Raw genomic sequence first — 24541 nt, forward strand, 5'->3', positions numbered from 1 at the left:
CATCTTGCCAAATTTTAGAAGAGCTGTGGGAGAAGCAAGTAGCTCTTGGCTTGTGACCCTCATTTATTTTTGTACACTTAAAATCCTGCTTTGGATTGACAAGAAAAGCAGGCTTGCACCCTGGCCCTTCTTGCGATGAAGAAATCGTAATAAAACAGCTTTTTTTTTTTTTTCAGACAACAGTGGAAGCATAATGCCTCCCCATATGGAGTTATACCTAACATCTCCCACAGTATTTGCAGAATGGATGCAGAGCAGCTAAGCATTAGGTGAGGCACTGTGATAGGACTTCAAATGGCGGTTTCACTCCCTAAATGCTGAACTCAGATGTGACTTGGCATTAACTCTTGCGCACAGGGCAGTGTTTTGTGTTAAGCTGTAGAGATAGATGAGCTGTTCTTGGAATTAGGCTGGTTCCACTTGGTTCACACCAGCTTCTCCTCCATAGAGAATGCTTCCCTTGGCAGTTCAGATCCTCTTAGTTAGGGGTTAGCTGAGCCAAATAAAATTCTGGTCCTCCTCAAGGAGCATGAATAGTGACTGTCCTCAGGATTCCTGCAGCCTTTCCCTGGCAGCCATACAGCAACTTTACAAAGTATTTTGTGAATGAATCAACTGCGTCCAACAATGTCAGCCTCATACATAGGGTGCGGTTGGTTTTTTTTACACTTAAAATATGACACTGCAGTTAATGTGCCAAAAGATTTCTGTCTAATTTGTCTAGTTAAACAGGTGTTATTAGAGTGGACTGCGCGTACAGTCAGTTTCAAGAAGTACCGTGGAGTTGTGTTAAACAGTGAAAGAGTTGAACATGAACAGGTGAACAGCGGCTTTCGAGAGTAGTTTAGAAAATATCAGAAACCTTCCCATCTTTCCCTACCCTATCTTCACTCAGTAGGGTGATCATTTCTTCGTTGTTGTCACGGTGAGTTCAAACTGGTGATAGCTCATGACTATCAAGAGCCATGCCAAAAGAAAAATTTAAATTGTTCCAATGACTTCTTTAGGGGGAAAATTCCTGCATACCGAGTTACGAGACATTCCTTTAGGGAAAGCTCTACAAATGAAACAGTGATATCAAAAACTTGTAAAAGGCCGTGTCGTTAGCAAAGAGAAAGCATTCAGTCCAACAAGTGGCATTCTGATCTTTGCACAAGTGAGACAGCCGAGCTGCTGTAACCAGAAATAGTCTTCAAAGGATATTTTTCCCTGGAGTGTTATCAGTGAAGCTCAGATCTTCAGAGGTGTAGAATTCCCACGTCCCCAAACCCCTTCACACAGCCTGCCTGATGCTGCTGCCCTCTGAGATGCTGAGGGACATAAAATCCAACCCAGAGTCCAGAGCCAGGCAGTGAGGAAGTAGTTCTGTCTTTCAAATATCTGTCAGTTCTCCCACTGTAAACTACTGACTTATAAACCATTGGCTCCTATAAACTGACTACATTGCGGGGATGAAGCCTGCTCTGTAAAACATATTCATCTGTCTTGTTTAAAGTTGGATTTACTACTGGAATGCAACTTCCATAACTACATGCCTCCTCATCAAACTTGGTTCAGTCTGTACTTACTCCACTACCCTGCAGGAGCAGAGGATTTGGGTGTTTTTGTCCCTGTAAGCTATGATTCATGAAGCTAAAACTTTCATTGTATTTATGTTTTTTTTTACACACCAGGTTTACAACGTGCTAAAAGTATATTTGAATACAGTTTAATGTGTCAGTATCTAAATAATACCTTATTCTGAAAATCCCTTCACATCCATGCAGCTCAGAGGTTCCTGGAAATGTTTCAAACAGAGCTGAGGGGAATTTCTTTTAAAAAAGATGATGTAAAAATCTCAGGATCTCCTCTGCAGGGGTTCTATAGCTTCCTGAAAGTGACGTGTTCCAGTAAGTCATCCTTTTGATTAGAAACTTTGTATAATCTTTGCTGTTTACTTCATATCCTGCCTCCAGTAATTAAAGAGGACAAATGATTTGGGATGGGTAAAAATTTATTCTATGGTGTTGTGGTTTAACCCCAGGCAGAAGCTAAGTACCTCACTTGCTCACTTCCCCCAGTGGGATGGGGGAGAGAATCAGAAGGATAAAAGTGAGAAAATTTGTGGGTTGAGATAAAGACAGTTTTATAGGTAAAGCAAAAGCTGCATGTGCAAGCAAAGCAAAACAAGGAATTCATTTATCACTTCTCATGGTTAGGCAGGTTTTCAGCTGTCTCCAGGGCATCAGGGCTCCATCACTGTTACTTGGGAAGACAAATGCCATCACTCTGAACCTTTCCTCCTTCCTTCTTCTTCCCCAAGGTTTAAATGCTGTGCACGACACCATATGGTGTGGGATATCCCTTGGGTCAGTTGGGATCGGCTGTCCTGGCTGTGTCCCCTCTCATATTCTTGCCTACCCCAGCCTGCTCACTGCAGGCCAGGGTGAGCCACAGAGGAGGTGTTGATGCTGTGCAAGCACTGCTCAGCAATAGCTAAAACATTATAAACACAGGTTTGGAAGAGGATTAACTCTATCCCAGTCAGACTCACTACAAGGCCTTCCAAAATCCACCTTCTTCTTGCACTCTCTATTGAAACTGTGTTTTCCAGAACTGGGAAATGGTGTTACTGGTGAGGTATGACCAACACCAACTGCACCAGAAGGATTACCCCTGTTCCTTGTATGCAGTGCTCATAAACAGGTTGGTTACTATTCTTAATGTCCACAGGCTGATGATTATAATGAAATAGGCCCTGTTATTTAGGGTTCTGCAGGGAATTGGCATGGAATAATGTGAAACTGCAGTTCTAAAGGGGAAGATTCCACTCTTTCAGCACCAATAAATCTTTGCCAACAACTCAAAAGTAATACAGATTTGTGTGTGTGTGTGGTAATGGTATTATAATGTTATTTTTATGAATCTAGTCCTTTTCTGTAGCAGTGTTCTCTGGACAATTGTCATCTGATTTCTCCTGAATTATAGCACTTTTAACTTGCTCTGAATTTCCTCAGGTTGAATTTGGACCATTTATCAAAATTATTTTGAATTCTGCTTATGTCTTCTGAAGTGCTTATACTCCCTATCAACTTGCTATCATTTACTATTTATAAGTGCATTTAACTGTTCCATTATTAAATTTGTTACTGAAAAAATTGATTAGAATTCAGTGTACAGTGGGGTATCCTTTGAGGTTCTGCTCCAAAAAAAATCCACTTTGATAGTGTAGACTTCATTTTCTTCAAATAGTTGTACACCCATCTTATAGGTATGTTACATGGAAAGTGTATAAAGACTTATCAAAGTAAAACTCTTTCATTGCTACTATTTCCTTTGTTCACTAAATCAGTTACTCTGTAAGAAGAAATCAGACTACATTTAGAAATATGTTCTTGAAAAATAAATGTTGGCTGTTTCTTGTCATCTTCTTATCCTCCAGCGCTTGTAAATTAATTCATTCTAGTGTGATGGTGCAAGAAAGTGCAAAATTTCAAATCAGCTGGAAATTAAAATAAAAATAAAGCTGACCAGCCTTTTCATTTCACAGAATGAATGAAGTACACGAGGATGAGCATAGAAGATGAACACTATATTTTATTTTCAAAGTTCTTTCAGGTCAAAATTCAGGTTGGAAACCTTAACACTAAAATGAAATTTCAAGCTGTGTGTTCGAGATGAAGCTTACTCATTTGGTTAAATGAAACACTATTATTCTGTGTATACACATAAGAACTTAAAACCTCCATGGGGTTATATGCATATAACAGTTTTCCTGCAAAATCCAGCCTCCAATGCCATAGCTCATGGGGAGGCCATGATAATTTCATGGATTGGAATAGGATCACTTCATTTAAGAAACCACCTTCGGAAATTCTTGAAGTTCATCTATAAAATGTACATGCTGCAAGCTTAAACCCCCACTAAATCCTACAGTTTTCATTTTGTTTCTGTTCACTTTGGTCTATTATATCAGAATACAAAAACTCTCTGCACAATATTTTTATTGAAAAAGTTAAATGTTTTTATTGGTCTCTGCATTGCTGTTTCCACTGCTGCTAAAAACATGCTTGTTTTTCTCCATCATTTATTATCTTATAAATGATTTTTCCACATCAACTGTTCTAATTATTCCAAATGACAAGTCAGAGTCAAAACCAATGAAAATTGTGTTATCTTGTCGAAAATTGAAAGTTGTATATTCTATCAGTTGTCTGTTGAAAGATATTGCCCTCTGAATTCAACAGCATGTACTTTGACTCATTGAGAATAACACTAATTAAAGGTGGTCACAGCTGATTGGAATCAAAGTATGCTGAACTACTGATTCTTGGTTTAGCAACTCAGGTTGATATTCTCAGGTAAACCTAAGATACACATCTCCGGTACAGGAGCACTTTTTAAGATGGGACTGCAAGATGGATGAGAGGTGGGGGTAAAGAGCTGGCAAAAAATATAGATTAATAAAAGCATCATGCTGCCAGCATAAGCTGTATTCATATTAAACTCGCTTCACCTGCATAAAATATAATTCTACAGATGAACATTCCTTGTGTAGGCAAGGGTGTAATTAACAGGCTGAACTAAAAAAAAAACTTGTTTTGGAAAGATGCTCAAAAGGGGGATGAACATACAGTTGTATGTTCTCATCTTAAGTTACCACTCTTGTGCTTGTACAAATGCAAAGTAACACAAAGCAGTAGAGACTATCTCCATGAGGTGGGATTTCATATGACTTAACTGGTTGTCTGCCCCCACATGCTGAGCTCCACTGGTTTGATGAATAAAGCAAACAAGATATCCTTAACTGTAGATAAAGCCCTTTACATGGAAAAAGCTTTGTGTAAATTGCTAGTAGTTATATTGTTCAAGTATGAAATATCCATTTTTACGTTCTACTTCAAAAGTCCTGTTAAAGCCTGCTTCTGGTTTGAAGTCTGTAGTAAACAACAGTGTGTACACTGAAGACAGAATAATATGGACATTCTTCTTTAAACATCTTCATTAAACATTCATCATTAAACATAGGATCACAGACTCATAGAATAGTTAGGGTTGGAAAGGACCTTAAGATCATCTAGTTCCAACACCCCTGCCATGGGCAGGGACACCTCACACTAAACCATGCCACCCAAGGTTCTCTCCAACCTGTCCTTGAGCACTGCCAGGGATGGAGCATTCACAGCTTCCCTGGGCATCACATTCCAGTGCTTTGCCACCCTAACAGTAAAGAATTTCTTCCTTATATCCAGCCTAAACTTTCCCTGTTTAAGTTTTAACCTATTACTCCTTGTCCTATTGCTACAGTCCCTAATGAATAGTCCATCCCCAGCATCCCTATAGCCCCCCTTCAGATACTGGAACATCTCTAAAAACATTTTGAAACATGAGTTTTTCCATGCAGATGACTTGTGTTATTACTGTCAGTTTTGTTCTTTTCTCTTTTATTCTGGAATGTTTTAGCTCAGATGTTGTATATTGCTTTACTTTAGAAATAATTTCTGTAAAAGAGATCTTCTGTGTTAAAATACAGTGCCCAAAAGCTTGGGATCCTTTTCCTGGGCCATTTGGTGTTACTGGAATATTGATAGCACCAGCACTTTTTCACTGAGATACAGTTTTGTAATCATTACATTTGCAGAAGGGAGAGACTCATGGTCTCATGATCATCATGTTTATTTTCCACAGAAAGTTAAACTGTGAGAGGAATGACACTGGCATTTTCTAGGCTGTATCTATTCAAAGAGAAGTCTGTTCCAGAACTAAGTAACTGTTGTAACACATGCTTCTACCATTTTTGTTTTCCAAGAACATTTTTTTTCAGGTGTAGCTGCTAAGGAATGTATTGAAACATTTAAACAAGTCATTCCGCTCTGACAGCCTCGGTATGAGAGACAGCACTAGGTATACACTGTTTTTCTAATAGGAAGTTTCCTGTGTTCTATAAATAGGCATGTTTCAGTTCTGATTGTTCTGTTCTGAAATAACTGGCTAGATGTCTAATTACTCTAAATAGAAAACACAACTAATGGCAGGCATTCAACCCGTCCTGAAAATTATCACTCCCAGCAGTTAACTGTTCTACTTTATCGGCACTGGCTCAGAAACATGCTAGGTCTGAGGGCCCTTTTTCCTTTTCTTCTCTTTGGTGCATACATATCGATCACTCTGCTGTGTCCTAAAGGCAAATATATGACACACAGTGCAGCAGATATTTTGGAGTCAGAGATCAAATTCATCCCTGGCCAGGATGTGTAACAATAAACAAGGGAAGGAAATGAACTGCTTCTGAGAAATGGAGTTCCCTCCAATTTCCTTTTGGTTTGCTCACAGCTAGGTTTTAATTATAATGATTTATTCAAATGTGCTTACTAGTCAAAGGCACATCTTGCTTATCTGATAATTACATAGATGGTGAGGTGATTGAGTAGGTTAACACTGACAGTTTTTTGCACCAAAATGAAATATTTGCTTGTATGTTTCTTTAATGTTTCATTTGTATTCTATCTATCTGTGCCTTTTTTGTCTACCTACAGTTTTTTTTTTCTGTTTCTTTCACAAAGGAGCATGTAGTGTATCTATCTTGCCTAAATTTTACATGACTTAATTCTTTTTATGCCATAATACTGGTTCTCATAATGCGAAATGGAAGAATTCTTTATGGTAATGGATACAGCATAACTGAAAATTCATCTTTTCAGCTTTGTCACACTGCTTACAAATGTGAAGGTGATAGTTTCATAGTCCTGGACCCATTCTGCACAATCAATTCATTATTGTACTTAAGGTAAATTGAGTGTGTTAAATCTCCTTAGGTGAAATTTTCATCCTGCTTGGCATTTGTGATTGTGATTGGATAGCAAAAAATTTTTGGAGAGGAAACTCAGCCAAAATAAATATCTCTGTGGGCCACCAGTGGGACCAAGTTTAGAGGGTAATCTAATAGAATTAGGAAGCTATCACAGATGGATAGCACAAAATGGAATAAAATGCGTGTAATCTTCCCAACCTTGGGAAAAAGAACCAGCCAACCAGTCACTGAAACAGATGTCGTGCAGAGACCTTTGACCAAATGCTGTACCCTGCCTTGGATGCTATACAGCTTCTCTCACTGCCCTTTCTGTTTGGAAGTTCTTTATTCCTGATTGTCATCTTGTCACTGAAATGGTTTACCCTTTATTGAACACATTCATGGTGTCCTCAACAGATATAGTGATTCTGTTAATCTTTTGAGAGATGACACTAACTAGTTCAGATTATGAAGGCCATATATACAGAAGAAAACAAATAATCACTTGAAGGAGCTGACCAAGCTCCTTTGAGCTACACTGGCATTTTTACACATCACATGCTGTGATATGGGCAGACTCCAAGACCTATTTTTATCTTGTAATCCATAATGATATTTTAATTGGTGCAATTTAGTTTTGACTCTTTGTCAGCCAGCCATCTCTGACTCCAGTGTTGCTTGTTTGCTGCTAATAGAACTCCATGGTCTCACAGGCTAGTTTTGTTCCAGAAAGGAAGCACCAAAACTAGCTCAGAAGCTAGTTGCTTGCTCAATGTGACTTAATTCCCATTTGTACACCAGTTGCAGATGTTGGAAAACTGTTGTCTGATATTTAAGAAGCCACTACAGAAAAATTAAGGCTAGAAAATCCTGCTGTTTGCAATAGCACGACTAGTATTGCTTCCTGTGAAATTTGCTTCCCAATAATGAAAGACCTCAGAAGATCCCACTGCATGTAGTGGATGTGTGTTACAAGTGTGCATGTTGAGGAGTGCAATAAAAAAATAAAAGAGAACAAATTAAAGCAGTGCCATGCTACTGAACTTTTTCATTTCTGAATGCTAAACAGGTCAAACACCAGGGGACTGGATATCAGTAGGCACGTATAACAGGAGCTGCCAACTATCAAATACCTAATACAGTTCCAAAAGCTTGAACAGTGGTACTGAGTATGTCTTTTTTCCTTCTGCCACCTGTAGGTGTTCATGTACTCAGCATTGCAATGGTTGGCTATTCCTCAGGATTTGGATCTAAGTATTTTTTGCTCAAATAGAAATTGATGATATTTACTTTTGCTTCTTTTCTTTCCTGATAGGTGGTATCAGCCCTTGGGATCTTTTGATCTGCTTATCTTCCAGAAAAAATGATGGCACTGGCTGCTTTCAAATAGAAGACTTGCATCATCTAGAGCTATTCCAGAAGGTATGCGATTATCATGTTATTTTTTGTAGCAATGAGAGGCCAGGGCTAGCTCAGATTTTCAGCACTCACAAAAAAGAAAAGCATCTAATACTTATTTTATATTGCAGCAGCATGGCTTAATACCAATAAAAAAGTTTTTCCAAGCTTTTTGACTACTGAGTTATAGCTGTTAGATCCCAACATTTCATTCTTCTTTATATCACACCCAGTGATCACAAACAACTTCTCATTCGGACATAGTATGTTACTTTGATTGTAAATGTTTCAGTGTAAATACTGGAAATTGTTACAGCTGAGCCTCAAGTTTTTCTTTTCTTTGGCTTTAATTTTTTTGTTGTTGGCCACTCTCAAGTAGCATGTCAGACAGAAAAAACTTCTACATAAGTTAAGGGAAATTTAAGCAATTTACCCCACTGGGAAAGATAATTTAGAAATGGGAAGAAACAGCTAGCAAATGCATGAAATATTTCAGAATAACAGCATAGGCAGAAGATAAAGCTAAATTAATTTAGGCTTCACATCCTCTAGCACTACTGAGTTTCAGCTAATGTAATTGCTCCTTTCTAAAGATCATTTAGGCATTTCCCCAAATAATGACAGTGCTTCTAAGATTGATAATGTGTGAACTGGACCACTGTCCTCCTCCAGGGCCTTCATGGCACTTCCTTGCTCTGCACTGCAGTCTGCTTATTCACAGTCCAAAGCATCAGTGCCATTTGAGCTCCTTTGAGCTTCTGCCATGCTCTGGCATGGGGTCCTCCCTAGGCTGCAGGTGAAGGTCTGCTCCACCGTGGACCTCCATGGACTGCAGGGACACAGCTGCCTCACCATGGTCTGCACTATGGGCTGCAGGGGAATATCTGGCATCCGGAGCACCTCCTCCCTCCTCCTTCACTGACCCTCATGTCTTACTATTTTCAGGATTGGTTTGTTGGTTTGTTTTTTTTTTTCCTTAAGCCTGTTGTGGGCACAGTTGAGGTTACTTAGATATGCAGATGTCTAATTAGTACCTGCCTTGTTCGTAAAAATACGAGATATGAACTGAGGTCTTTGTTTGAAAAAATGTGACCTAACTATGGGTACAGTTTTGCTCATATTTCACAAGCATACACAGATAATGGCAAGGCACAAAAGTATAGACTCTGTCTTGAGGGACTGGGAGAGATAGAACTGCTTTTAGAAGGTATCATCTAGTTCATGTATGAAGTTCATAAGGATATAAAAAAACCCACTTTGTGTCCACAGCAGACCCAGAATCGTACACACTGGGGTTCCCTGCGACAGGATGCCTTATCTAAGTGTATTCAAAGGGAAATTTTTAACAAGGTCCCGGTTTGCTAGGAATGTACATGCGTTGAATTCATGTCCCATATCATAAAACATCCCAGGCTTCTGCACACTGCTTTTTGCTCATTCTACCTGTAATAGCACATATGAGCCTCTAATACCGTACTAATTACTTACAGTAATCCTTACAGCACTCTCAAATGTCCAGAAGTTTCACACATGGATAACTGAGACACAAGGTGATCAAAGGAATTACCCAAGTTCTCTTAGAAGTGTGCAGCACAGCCAGATGGCCCATATCACTGGATAACTTTAAATATTGGGCTTACTTGCTGCTGGCATGTCCATACCACAGTGCAACACAGTCCTTTGTTTCAGAGCCTGGATGTGGTTTAGCTATGTTAGTTTACCACCATTTCCAAGCACAGCAATTCAAGTGGCATAGGCTATTTCCCTGCAGGGAGAGACAGTGATTGATGACTGGCAGAGAACAGAGAAGCTGCAGAAACTGAAAAGGGGGCAGGAAGGGGTGAAAATTCAGCAGCCAGGAGGAGAGCCATAAGTCTAAAATTTTGTTTTGTTATAGCCATGGAGATAGAGCCCATCCTTGACTCCGTTATCCTGTGTTGCATGGATGGCACTGTAATTCCCTTTTCACACTGACAGAAGTTTTGCACATGAGGTGTCTCTGATAAATGAAATACAAACCCATTGAAAGCTCCAGGGAAAAGAGCACTTTTCTGAATGGAATCATCAAAGCTTCTCTTTTTACTTATAGGTAAACCTGCTTCCAGAAATCCAGCATTTCCTTTGCAGAAAAGAGGGATTATGCCAGATAACACAAGCCTTTTCAGGTAACCTTATTTGTTCAAATCTGCATATCTGATGGTGCTCTTTTAATAGTTGTCACAGAATTCTCTGAAATAAAATTGTCAGCTTTACAATTCCTTTTGATTTTTAGTCATAGGGAACTAAATGCATAGGGAGAAAAATAAAACAAGAATGTTAATTCATTTCAGATACCACTTAAATACAAGTTACAGTTACTCAGTATTTTTTTCAGGTATTGCATTGTTTGGCTATTGCATACTGCAGAAATAATTTGGCTATAAATGTGTTATTTTTGGACTGTTTTGTGTTACTGTAGTATGTTGATGTTTACACTTCAAAGACCCGGGTTCGATGTAATATATTTATTCAGCTTTACAAAAATGTTGTGGCATGGAGAAAGAGTAGGAATCAGAGTTTGGTTCCAATCCAGACACAATTTACTGATAAAAAGCCTTTTTGTATTAAAATCATCAACCAGAAAAGTTTAAAGGTTATGGGCGAGTTGCCAGAGAATTCTAATTTACTGTGGGTGAAATTCAGCTTTGAATAGAAACTGGAAAAAACTATTGTGCATCATATTTGGTCTATTTAAACTACAGAGGGACAAATTATTACCTCAATTATGCTACTTAATATCCAGCATCAATGCTATTTTGGATTTATGATCTAACTTCACTACATAAATATTGCTGATAAGAAATTTAATCTTTTTCCTTTCTTAATCCAGTAACAATGAAGCCCACATTTATTCCATTAGTATTTAGCCTTGTTTGCAGACAAATATACAAGACAGATCTGTCTTATCCTCCTTTCACCTTTTATATATAATTTATATTTAGCACATAAGGAAAGGATTAATTACACCTCATTTAATCATTTAGAAGTTAAGTATCTTCTGCAGCAGTGTTCTAGTCTTCCCCTTAAATCAGTAGAGAAGGGCACCTACAAACACTACATTTTGTTCTAAATTATGTGTTTATAACATGTGTGTTGAGTCCCCCTGCAGGTACTTACTACGGACTTACCTCTCACCACTGACTGTAAATGGAATCCATGCAAATAGCTTAGATTAAATACTTGACATTAGGATGCTTGACTAAAGTCAGCTTAGGTGGTTCCTATCCTAAGCATACTATAGTTTCCCTTTATCTTTTGTACAGTTTCATTTAAAGGTTGATCAATACTTAAAACCTGTGTGAAATGTTTCCCTTAACTGTATGCTAAGGGTCAGTTTAAATAGAGCATTTCCATTTTCCAAATGCAGTACATTGTCCAAAACATGCAGTATAACAAACATCTATCCAGGCTACAGAGCCACAGAATCAACAGAATGGTTTGGGTTGGAAGGGACCTTAAAGATCATTTAGTTCCTACTCCCTCCTATGGAACAGCCTTCCAGTAGCTCAGGTTGCTCAAAGTCCTTTATCATGAAGTCATATTACACAAGGTGATATATTTTGTTTTGGCTGTTTTAAGTATGTATTCAGTGATGCCTAGTGCATTGGTTCCCTTGCACTGGAAAGTGGATTAGAACATATTCTGGTATAATGCCTGTTTAAGAAAAAAGGCTGAACAGGTTTCTGAAACTTTCAAAGGCTTCAGTAATTGGCACATCCTACCCATGTTGTAACAGGCTGCCTGTAAAAAACACTGGTTTGCCCCTCCTGCTTGGAGAAAAGCCAGTTGCAGTGGTTATATTATTTTGCTACAGCAAAACCACAAACCCAAGAGGCACTTACAACACACACAGCTTTCCCCTTAAAATATCCACATTTTCACTGGTGTCCTTAAACCGTGGACAAGCCACTTGGTTTGCTCGGTCTCTAAGCTGGCCAGTGTTTTCTCCTGTGCTGGGTTTCTGTGGCAAGGTTTTGGTAACAGGAGGGCAGGTGGCTTCTCTGAGAAGCTGTTAGAGGCTTCCCATGTGTCTGACAGTGCCAATGCAGCCGGCTCCAAGTTGGACCTGCTGGGCCAAGGCTGAGCCCATCAGTGATGGTGGTAGCACATCTGGGATAACATAGATAAGAAGGGGGGAAAAAACTTGTGCAACTTCAGCTGGAGAGAGGAGTGAGAATATGTGAGGGAAACAGCCCTGCAGACATGAGGGTCAGTGAAGGAGGAGGGAGGAGATGCTCCGGATGCCAGATATTCCCCTGCAGCCCATAGTGCAGACCATGGTGGGGCAGCTGTGTCCCTGCAGTCCATGGAGGTCCACGGTGGAGCAGACCTTCACCTGCAGCCTAGGGAGGACCCCATGCCAGAGCATGGCAGAAGCTCAAAGGAGACTGTGACCCTGTGGGAAGCCTGCCATGGCAGTGCCTGTGGCCTCATGGAGAGAGGAGCCCACACTGGAGCAGGAAAAAGGCCCATCCTTCACCTCTCAGTTAGCAGTAACAATGATTCTGAGCCTAAATTAGCTGTAGTGTTTTAAAATAAAATAAAAAGTCCATCTCTTACATTTAGGTGTCTCCACATGTGGCCCAGGGGCTGAGGTCGGTGTTTCAGCAAAAAGCTCTCATGCCACTTGAGATGCCATGGAGAGTTCAGGACAACCAGTAGGATGGGCAGATTTAGCACAGAACCTATGTCTTTTTGGTCCAGGAGTTAGAGGCTCAGAAGGATATCCTGTGGTGTCCTAGATGGCAGTAGATGTCAACGTGTGGATATCTGAATTTAACACTTGATGTCTCAGCTCCAAAAATCAACAGAAGTACAGTTTAGAGTGAGCAGGCCCAAGAGATCACTTAATTTCAGCATAATTTATCATTAGCTGAATTGCTCCACGTTCATTTATAGACTAGACTGTTCCCAGTAACAGGAGTGGGAACTTAAGATGTGGCACACAGGGGCCCATTTTGTGTAGACCAAACACCAAAGTGTCTCAGCCCAGAAATGAATCCCACTTCGTATCATTAGATGTGACTAATCTAATTTACTATGAATGAAATTCACCCACAGAAGCTGAAATTAGAATCAGAAGAGCAAATCATTTGAGTTCAGGTTACGAGGACAAAAAGGTATAAGTTAAAGCAAGCTTCTAGAGTGAAGCTTTCAGACACTTTCCTCTCCTTACGTTCATCTGATAAAAGCTAGGTTTTCCCACTTCTTTCTTTTACTTGCTTCCTCTGACAGGCCTCTCCTTCTGTTATAAATATTTCCCATAAACAGGGCTTTATCCAAATTAGCTTTATTTACAAATGATTAATAATTTGAGAGACAATAAGAAAAGCAGCGCTGGGTGCGCAGGGGAGTCTCCGCTCCACCAATGATGCACGAATGTTCTCCTGGTTTCCATCCTTTTATACACTCTTTTATCAGGTCCATATCCTGTATACGTGTCCTTTCATGGTATCATTTGAGTCTGTGCCATCTTGTTGCTAGGGGTCTTATTCTGCCTTCTTGAAGGTTCCTCAATCTTCATTCTCATTCCGTGACCTTTAAGCAGCGAACCATATCTTTGCAGCAGTGCTAAGCTTGCACAGGCATTGTCTACATTGCTGAATATCTGCGGTTAGCATAAGACTTAGTTCCACACCTGTGGTTAGCATAAGGCTTAATTCCATATGTCTATATGTCCTTATTTAGGAATTATATACTTGTGATTACAATCTTGCATAAGCACATATTAATCTTTTTACCCCTAAATAACTGACACGAATCAAAAGTAATTTTCTTCACACTTCCAAGAGCAAAACTGACAATTGTTAGGATTTTTTGATCCTCAGTTTCAAAATTATTCATGAAATGAACAGCTATCATCAGTATTTCCTCCACAAAAGAGTTTGTTTCCTTTCAAATGGATCATGTACTTTCACTCTGGTTTGACTCAAAAGTGCTTCTCTGCAATGCCTGTTGAAGAGAACAAGTTGTTTTGTTATTACTGTGTTTGTCATTTCGTCAGTCCCCCAAGGAGCCAAGCAATTTCCTGTAAAAGTGAAAACACAAAGTTGCTGCTTTAAGAATTATGTAATCTCATTAAAGACACTAAATCACAGAAAGAAGTAACAGGCAGCAAGGCTGAGAGGATGGGATTACTGGATTTAGTATGGGTTTGACAATATTGGTATTGATAATCATAGAAACATAGAATAGTTAGGGCTGGAAAGGACCTTAAGATCATTTAGTTCCAACCCCCCTGCCATGGGCAGAGACCTCACACTAATGCATGCCATGCAAAGTTTCATTCATATATCCAATCAAACCTCCCCTGTTTAAGTTTTAACCCATTACCCCTTGTCTTATCACTACAGTCCCTAATGAATAGTCCCTCACCAGCATTCTTATAGGCCCCCTTCAGATACTGGAAGGCTGCTATGAGGTCTCCATGCAGTCTTCTCTTCTCCAGGCTGAATAGCCCCAACTTTCTCAGCCTGTCTTCATACAGGAGGTGCTCCAGTCCCCTGATCATCCTCGTGGCCCTCCTCTGGCCTTGTTCCAACAGTTCCATGTCCTTTTTATGTTGAGGACACCAGAACTGCACACAATACTCCAAGTGAGGTCTCACGAGAGCAGAGTAGAGGGGCAGGATCACCTCCTTTGACCTGCTGGTCACGCTCCTTTTGATGCAGCCCAAGATACAGTTGGCTTTCTGGGCTGTAAGTGCACACTGAAGCTGGCTCATGTTCATTTTCTCATTGACCAACACCCTCAAGTCCTTCTGCACAGGGCTGTTCTGAATCTCTTCTCTGCCCCACGTGTAGCTGTGCCTGGGATTGCTCCCACCCAGGTGTAGGACCTTGCATTTGTCATGGTTAAACTTCATGAGGTTGGCATCAGCCCACCTCACAAGCGTGTCAAGGTCCCTCTGGATGGCATTCCTTCCCTCTAGCGTATCAACTGAACCACACAGCTTGGTGTCATTGGCAAACTTGCTGAGGGCGCATTCAATCCCACTGTGCATGTCACCAGCAAAGATGTTGAACAAGACCGGTCCCAACACCGATCCCTGAGAGACACCACTCATTACTGGTCTCCAACTGGATATTGAGCCATTGATCACAGCTCTTTGTGTGTGGCCATCCAGCCAGTTCTTTATCCACCGAGTGGTCCTTCTATCAAACTGATGTCTCTCCAATTTAGAGACAAGGATGTTGTGTGGGACAGTGTCGAATGCTTTTCACAAGTCCAGGTAGATGACATCAACTGCTCTACCCCTGTCCATCAGTTCCGTAGCCCCATCATAGAAGGCCACCAAATTGGTCAGGCAGGATTTCCCCTTAGTGAAGCCATGCTGGCTGTCACCAAGCCCCTTGTTGTTTTTCATGTGCCCTAGCATGCCTCCCAAGAGAATCTGCTCCCAGATTTTGCCAGGCACAGAGGTGAGACTGACTGGTCTGTAATTCCCCGGGTCATCCATTTTCCCCTTCTTGAAAATGGGGGTTATATTTCCCTTTTTCCAGTCATCAGGAACTTCACCTGACTGCCATGATTTTTCAAATATGATGGCCAGTGGCTTTGCAACTTCATTTTCCAGCTCCTTCAGGACCCACGGATGGATTTCATCAGGTCCCATGGACTTGTGTACATTCAGGTTTTTAAGATGGTCTCAAACCGGATCCTTTCCTACAGTGGGCCCAAGGTCTAGGTTTTCACAGTCCCTGTGTCTGCCTTCCAAGACTTGGGTGGTGTGATCAGAGCATTTGCCAGTGAAGACCAAGGCAAAGAAGTCATTCAGAACCTCAGCCTTCTCCATATCCAGCGTAGCCAGTTTGTAAGGGATATTAAAAAAAAAAAACAAAAAGCCAAAAGTTATTATCTTTCCTGTTGTGGAATTCTTAAGCTGCTAGGTTTTGTATTTAAGAGAGTGTGCCCCTTTCCATTCCCCTTTTGTATCAATATAGGAAAGAAAATGAGGTGTAGAAAATATCAGGTCAGTGCTTGTTTCTTTGCTTTTTCTTTTTAATGGAAAATCTTTCTGTCAGTCTGAAAATTCAGATTGGTGTTACCTGTATTGGGGGGCTGGGAAATTATGCATATACCAGTGATGACTGCTTTTGAGGAGACAGGAGAGAAGCTGGAAAGAGAAAAAAGTTAGGAAAATAGGACTGGAAGACAAGTTTAGAGCGGCAAAAAGGTGAAAAATGTGTGATGTGTGTGGATAAACTGGATTGAGTAAGAGGAGTTGCCGGAGGGTGGTGCTTGTGGCAGTGGGTTTGTGAGGAATACTAATAGTAATGGATCTTAAAATTCAACATGGAAGACACTGGTAAGTGCTTACTGCTCCATCTTAGAAGTCTGGTTTCACATCTGCTTTTGCAGGGCATTTGGCCCAGTTTTTAGTGAGGTGTCTGATATCTGCTCACTGTATGAGATTTGGGCCACAAAGAGGTTCTGGTATGACTATTGAAAGACTAAGGCAGGCTCCTGGCATTTATTGCTCAGTTCAGCAAAGGCTGCAGCTGTTGCAATGACCTGTAAATTAAATCCTCCTGCAAACAACCCAGACATAGAAAGCTCTCTAATATTGAAGAATGAGTGTCAAAGGGATTTCAGGTGTTCATACTTGGTATGCCACCACAGGTGGGGTGAGAACAGGGCCTGCCTGACTCGTAGGACTACTCTCAGCTGAGAGATGGGAGGGCTAAGGTCCACAATGTGATCAGAAGTACCCAGTATCACTTTAGGGCACAAGAAAGGCATCCTGGTGTATGCAAAATAAATACTGCCTATGACAGATTTGTCTGGGAAAGTAGTGGAAATGCTTATAGCATTGCCTCTCTGATTTTCTTGCTGTGTGGACAGTCCAAATTAGTCTCTTTCCACATAAGTGTTTGTCTTGTTTCACCACTTCCAGGGCCCAGACTGTGCCATGTATAGCTGTTTTCTCTACCATATGGATCACCAATTCTTTTTAAAGTAATACTTTTGCTGTACACCTTCCTTTTGTGTTTCTTTTTAGTAGTCACTAGTATAAAGACTTTAAGAGTGTCTACCATCCTTGAATGCTCACTTGGTCACCTGCAGGGCTGGCCAACATCATTAATCACACAGAAGGTCTTGGATTGGCATGACCCTAACGAAACTAGGTGGAAGAACCAAGATAGTCCATCTGTGGCTGTGCTCTCACTATGGGATATGTTTACTGTCTGGTACTAACCCTGTGCCAGCTTTTCTCTCCCCAGCCTAACAATTCTTCTCTGCCTGTTCCCAGCATCCCTGCTTACTCTGCAGTCAGTGGGAAGGGTGATGAAGCAAAGGGAGGAAGCAAGGTCCAATGGAGTTACCTATGTAAGAAAGAAATTATAGTTTAAATTTATTTTCTGTTGTAATAGCTCAGCATCTCTGTGATAGGAACATACTTCTGTATAGAGAGATGCATTTCTTTTGCCATCTGGCCCTTACAAATGTCTGCGCACCACTGTGAACAGTTCTGTGCCTATTACCTTTCTAAGTTACTAAGAGCCTCAAGAATGGCCAATAAAATCAGCATTGATTATAAACTATGTGGGGATTGATCTTGGTTTTACAAGGTGAGATCTCGGCTAGGACAAAATATGAGGAGACTGAAAAGAATTATAGCAGATTAAATTAATTACTTGGCCTATACTAGTCTATATTCTACCCTGTTACTAGTACAGAATTGTAGCTGTGGCTCTAATCATGTAACAGTCAGCCAGCATTTTCACTGAGTTGCTTTTTCTGGAGCTCTAAAACTTATCTGTAAATTTAAGTTCCAGTATGAACCTCTGTCTTTTAACTGTGAGGATGCTTTAGGAATGAAGAAGGAAACACTATATTTAATAAACACTTTTCCCATGCACCTGCCAAAACAGAGAAGCAAAAAACATGCTAAGTGATTAATCTAAACTGAAGCTGTATTTGCTGATGTTTTTAAAGGGGAAAATAAACGACATATACCTTTTAAAATTACATGCTATCATTTTGTCTTTTTAACTCTGAAACTACACAGGTGTTTTTTAGCATGGTTTCATCCCACAGTATAATTTCCTTTCCCTCTAGATCCTCTTTACCATATTTTTTTAGGTTTTTTAATACTAAACATATTTTAAATAGTTAAAATTTCCAGAAATGACTAACAATTTGAAATTTCACCATTCTAAATATGCAGAGTGGGTTGCTTTGAGATTAACTGTACTACAGAGGGAGGGACCGCTGCATTTTTTGAATATGAAAACCTTTTAAGGACAGCTACATCAATAGTCAGTAATAGGTGGTGTATTAAACCTGCAGCAATGTGCATGTTGCAAATGCAACTTATAACACATTAAAACCGTCACAGAAGTGTTAAGTATCAAGCAAGTAATCATATTCCTGTGAAATCAGTGGAAATTTTTCCAGGACTTTTACTGGGGACTGGGATTGCCCTTGTCTTCCTAGCTTCTTCCAAATACACAGCATCTGCTTTGAGTTTCACAGCCATCCCTTTCTAAATGCATGGGCTATAAAACTGAGTGTTAAAGGCTCTCTCTCTTTCTTTAGCAACCTCGAGGCATAATGTGAAAGCCAGAGGAGAGTACTAGTCTTTGTTTCAGAGTCTTTTCATCCAATAGGTCAAAGGATTACAGGAAGCAATTAATGGAATAGGTCTGCTTTCTGTGACAAGCCTCGAGGCATGTAGTGGCAGCAGTTCATCTGAAATTATCCATCCTCCAAAATCAACACTGAAAAATGAAAAACATGCACTTTTAATGCAGCTGACAGAAGGTGGCTATAAATGACTGAGCAAAAGGTACTGGTAGTATGCTTTATTTTGATCAAAATTCCATAGGCCTGGAGATGCTCGGAAATCTGCCTAAGATCCTATGAAAGGTTTTTAAGCATCTCCTGATGTGAAACAATCTTTGCAGCTGCGTAACACACCTTTCCAACCTACAAATGCTGGAAAATTGCCCAGTTGTAAATACTAGAAATGGACCAGGTTGTAGCAAAGCATCTTGCCAGGTCTGTATCAGAAATCAGCTCTTTGTGCTCCAGCAGCCCACACCGGTCAGGAAGATGGATGGTCTCAGCACAGGGTGCAATATGAAGCTCTTCAAACTCGCTGGGATGGCTTGTCAGAGAGCAAACTTGTAAGGCTGACACAGAGGACCTGTTTCAGTCCTTCTTGAACACTGTGCTGCAGAAACTACTAAGAAATGACATGAGGTGATTATTATTCTTCTTTCCTCTGTGAGAGAATTCAGGCTACTGCTAGAGAAAGACTACCACTATGAGACCCTAAAAAGAGGTTCAGATGGCTTCTGTGCAGATGGAAAGTCTCCTGTTTTTCAGATTGATGTGCTGATTTCAGGGTTAATGTACTTTCATGTTCTAAAGAAATGTTTTTCCCACTAAAAAGACAAGCAATTGGATGGAGACTGCAAGAACAAGTGTGCTAAGCTTACACTGTCCTGTATAAAAGTAATGAACAACGTGCTGGGCTCAGCACCTTAGTTGCGTTTGATCCTGTCTCAAGCTTTGGGCTTCATTAAGCAATCAGGAGCTCCCAAAGTGATTCAATCACTCTTGAAACATTTCTAACATATCTGACAGTTGATGGGCAGTTTAAAAGCAAAATGACCTTTTGCTGGTAAACAATAGTTTTAATTGTTTCTTGCTCTATGTTTGAAATGCATAAAATATAGCCTGTTTGATCTTGAACAAAGTAAAATAAAATTAACAAATAAAACGGTATCATAACCCTCCTTTTAACATCAAAGGATACTAGAAAAGGAAGAATAAAGAAGAGGATGCATTCTCATTCATCTTGTTTCCTTTTCTTTCAGTTGAGTGTTACTTAGTTCAACCAGTAGGGTCTTCTGCTGAATTCTTTACCTTTGCAAACACCAGATGTTCATGTTAACATAAGTGTTCCATTTACCAGCAGTCCACATGGCTGCAGCAGTGTCAACAGTGACCTGGCTCTCCTCCAGGAAGTCTTAATTTGCCCAAATGTACTTCTAGCTGTTGGTAAGCCTTTTGCTCAGCCACATGTTGTAACTCTTAAATCAGCTATTCTTTATTGTGTATGTGTTTAGTCTCATGTTACACTTCAGAACTCGGAGCCGAAGTCAAGTAAATAACTTGGGAGCTGGAGATGGGGGGAGAGGGAGCAAGAAGTCATAGCTGTGTAAAATACTTGAAAGGCCTCATTAGATGCCAGTGTAGCTGCTGCGTTAGATATCAGTTTTCACTGTCAACTGATCTGTTTGATTCTGTGGTACTTTGAGAGATTGCAGTTGACAGAACAATATCTACCACCAGTTCATGTAACAAAGAAGTGCTTATTTTGTTTTTTGAACTAGAGGTGTTGACTTGCTTTGGTGGACCTTATACCTCCTTTTTACACGTGGTCCCCAGATGTTCCTATGTCTCAGATCTATGTTTTACCCATTGCTGTGGTTAGAGGGCTAATGTGTGAATTCAGCTGAGAGCTTGTAGCGGCTTCCTTACCCATCAAAATGGTGTCATGGAGAACACCCTATGCAGAACAAAAGTGGTGGTGTTTATTGGTGTTTTCAATGGTATCATTTCAGATGTCAGCATAAGAAACCTTCAAGCCAGAATTTTGAGGAAGTGAAGCTTTTTGCTTTTTTTTTCCTCTTAAGTGAAAGCAGGTATCCAGCCTTAGGTCCTTTGCTTTACTCTGGGTTACTTCAAGTGACAGCAGCAAAAGGTACTTGTGGCAAAGCCTGTAGCTTGTCCTCATAAAAAACAGCATTTCAATTACTGCATAGCCACTTTGAAAGAAAAATGTTCTTTTCTAGTTTATGTCTTCTTTCTCTTTTGATCTTTAGAATCTGCAACAAAAATTACTGATGTTATGATTTGGATTTTTGAAAGAGAGGATGTAATCTGGACATGCCAGTGGGATGCTGGGACTCTTTCTAACTTGATTTCCCAAGCTGCCTCACACACATCAACTGCTGAGCCTGCCTCACCTCTTCTGTTATAAAATGCTGATGTTATTTGTGTACTTCAAAAGGATTGATTAATTAACAACAGCTTGTAAAGTGATTTCAAGATGGAAATACATGGCAATTACTGCAAACAGTAAAGGCACTGCAGGCTTGTTTTTATTGATGATAACGTTGATTAACAAATTTACAGCTCTAATAAACACTGTTACCGATTTTGAGTACAAGAGCAGGTGAAGAGTTGCCATGAGAACTGATGCAGCTGAGTGTGCTGCAGCTCAGCACTACTAACATCTCTTTATTATAATGATAATTGAATTCATTGATTACTGGGAGTAGATTTACCAAAGTGAAGGACTGGCACTCCCTGTTAACTCTGTCTGATGGTGTACATGCTGTGTGTCATCTCAAAGGAGCAAGCAACTCGTGACAGTCTCACTCCCCCTCCGCCTCCTTCCAGCCACCTTGCAATTGGCTCTCTCCAAGGTGGATGCTAACGCAAGATCAACAGAGCTGTGTAAGGCGCCATGCAAACATGATGCTCTATATAGCATGAGAAATAATTTACCAGCATTGCCCCTTTTTCAGTTCTTGATGCTAATCACCAGCACCCTGAATTTGTTTAACCTTCTCTTCTTTAAGAGATGGCAGGTTCCCTTTTATTCTTTAATATTGAGGCATTTTACAGTGACTTAGGGCAGGACTGAGCATCTTCTACCCAGTAGTTTCTGAATTTTTTTACACTTCTGTTTTCATCTGCCCTTTCCCATATTTTTTTTTAATTTGTTATATCCAGCTCCAGTTAATGGTCCACTTGGTAGTGACAAATGAATTAATGTCTAAGTAATCTTTTCTGTTTCTCTAGAACAGCTAAACCTCTCATTTAAGAAGGATAAATATAGGTACAAACCTCACCTCATTCTTTTCAAATTTTGTCTTGTGACTTAATACCATATTGGTAACTTGTTGCCTTAGCAACACCATTAAAATGATATTTTTAAAAGGAAAAGACAGTCTATTTTCTCTTAAGTAATGAGCTGAACAACCCTTCTCTCCTGCCCTGCTCTTATTTTCACTGAAACATTTGCTTTCTTTGAAACAAGAAAATTATGTTTTGTGTATTTCCCTTTTCTCAACATTACAGTCATTTTAGCTAAAGCAACTGCTGATGAATGTGCACCTTTGATGTAATTTGGCTTTCAGATGATCAGCTGAGAAGAACTGTTATTCTTGTCCTTTGCATGGTTCTCTTAATGTCATCACGTAGGTGTGGCCTGGTGTAAAAGGAGCATATGTTATAGGGAGCGTGGTCTGGAAGCACACTTCTACCTCCTCTTGGTTGTGTGCTGTGTGGTACAACCTGCCTCTCTCTCTTGTCTGCCCTCATAAGCAGCATTGGCAGGGCATAGCTGTCTTGGGCTTCACTGTGTTTTATGTGACTTTGATCCTACTCATGATCAACACATCAGTATCTTGTGATTGAAGATTTAGGCCATGAGATTTGAACTCCAGAGTCTTGCAGTTCTGGGCTTTTCCCAGGATGTGCTGGGCACTGCAGGATATGCTACAGCACCAAGATACAGGGAACTAGGGCTTGGCTCCATAACATCACAGGGAGCTGAGCGCTGTGTCTTGCCTTTTTACCAATGTAAGGATAAATCAGAAAAAGAGCTCTGAAGTCACCTTTGCACTGTGGAAGGCCTTTATGTGTTTTAATAATTCGCTTTTTTCCTGAACACGAAAGCTGTGCAATTAAAATTTACACTTTGGGAATTATTTGCAGCTGCAACTAACTAGCTTAGTTTTCTGGCACAGCTGGTGAAAAAGCATCCTTTCAGAGAACAGTTCAGTTCAATATTTCTCTCAGTGCTCCAAGAACTGGTCTCTCTCTCCATTGCCTAAAGACAAAGCCCACAAATACTATTTTGCTAATATCAGCACTTCAGTTAGGAAACTAAAATGGTGCTGTGGTTGCAGATTGGTGTGGTGAAATGCTGTTGTCTATTTACAGGGTGGAAATTGCCATAGTGAAATGCTGTTGTGTCTTCATAAAGCAGATATGGGTAAAAAAGGCACTTGATTTATCAGATCTGCTCCCTGTGCATATTCAGAAGCAAGTCTGTTAAATAAAAGACTTAATGGGATTTTACTGGCTTATTCCTATGATCACTGCACAGCCAAGTAGGCAGAAAGTAGCCTGTTCTGTCTCTGTGCTAGCAACAAACAGCTAGTCACTTAAGGTCCATATTGACTATAATGCATAACTCAACACAAAGATGCCAGTGAGAGTATAATCTGAGCATGAGTTGTTTTATTAATAAGTGCCTGGTCTTTATTAGTAAAGTATTTAATCCTGCTAAATGGTGCATGTAAGGCAGAGGACCAGATTAATTTTAGATCCCAGTTGAGCCTGGAAGGCTGAACTGAGCTGGTCTGATGAACAGCTGATAAACATGGGCAATCACAATGTCGTTTTAACAGGATCTGTATGAAAATGAATAGTCCTTTTCCTTGAATGGCTGCTCACAGCTCATCATCAACAATACAACTTCAGTTTTATTTTTCATTTTATGTACCACAATCTAGAGTGCACGCTTTGAAAGAGAAGCTGTATGAATAAACTCATAACATTAGTGCGATGCAGTATGTCATTAAAAAGATAAGTAACAAGGTTTGAGAATAATGTGAACAGCTTGACTTTTCCCTGACTATTACTTAAAAACTTGAAATGTGAGGTGTGTTAGAGTTAATGAAAACCACGCTACATGAAACAATGACATAAGGGCTCTTTTTATCGGCACAGTAAAAGCAGAAAATACATACCACCCGTTGCCTGATCTCACATCACAATATTTTGATTACTATTAATAGTCACATGCCTCAGTAATCTTGAGGAATCTGGTATTTCATTCCTGCTCCCACTGTGTTTTGGTGGCAAAACTAAACCTCCCATAGATTTCAGCAGCTACAAAATGCAGCCTTTAAGCAGTGAACTTGGAAACAAGGACACATGGTTATTTACTGAGCTGTCTGTGTGATCACAGTGGTAAAGCCCCTTGGTCCTTAGTAAAATAAATTTCTTATCCTCATTATTGTAATTAGACCTACTTGAGAAACAAAGTTTTGGTATTTTATATTGAGAAATTAAAGATTTCTTTATGGAAGAAGGGGGAAGGGAACACTTTTTTTATGCAGCACTCATTCACTCACCTATAATGTGGGAGTTTTAGCTAAGCCTCTGGGCTATCAGCTGAAAGGGTGTGCTTCGTAGGTGTAAAGCTCTCTTCTAGCAGATCCAAAAGGATTATATTCTCAACATTTCTTATATTACAGTTTTGGCTGATGCTGGTACCTCCTCTCTACCTATTGTGTTCAC

General features: G+C 40.1%; 1 protein-coding gene across 4 annotated transcripts in view; it reads left to right on the forward strand.

Moving 5' to 3' along the window:
* Positions 1-24541, forward strand: part of CPED1 (cadherin like and PC-esterase domain containing 1) — a 157436-nt gene that overhangs the window by 30355 nt on the left and 102540 nt on the right. For all 4 annotated transcript variants that reach the window (XR_004080177.2, XM_031046312.2, XM_031046314.2 and 1 more), the window contains exons 4-5: positions 8085-8191; positions 10257-10332. Coding sequence is in view for 3 of the 4 variants with exons in the window: in XM_031046312.2 (XP_030902172.2) it covers positions 8085-8191; positions 10257-10332 (183 nt within the window). In the remaining variant the exon portion in view is untranslated. The remainder of the gene's footprint in view (positions 1-8084; positions 8192-10256; positions 10333-24541) is intronic.

Source organism: Melopsittacus undulatus, chromosome 5 (assembly GCF_012275295.1).
Source record: "Melopsittacus undulatus isolate bMelUnd1 chromosome 5, bMelUnd1.mat.Z, whole genome shotgun sequence".
Classification (NCBI taxonomy): domain Eukaryota; kingdom Metazoa; phylum Chordata; class Aves; order Psittaciformes; family Psittaculidae; genus Melopsittacus; species Melopsittacus undulatus.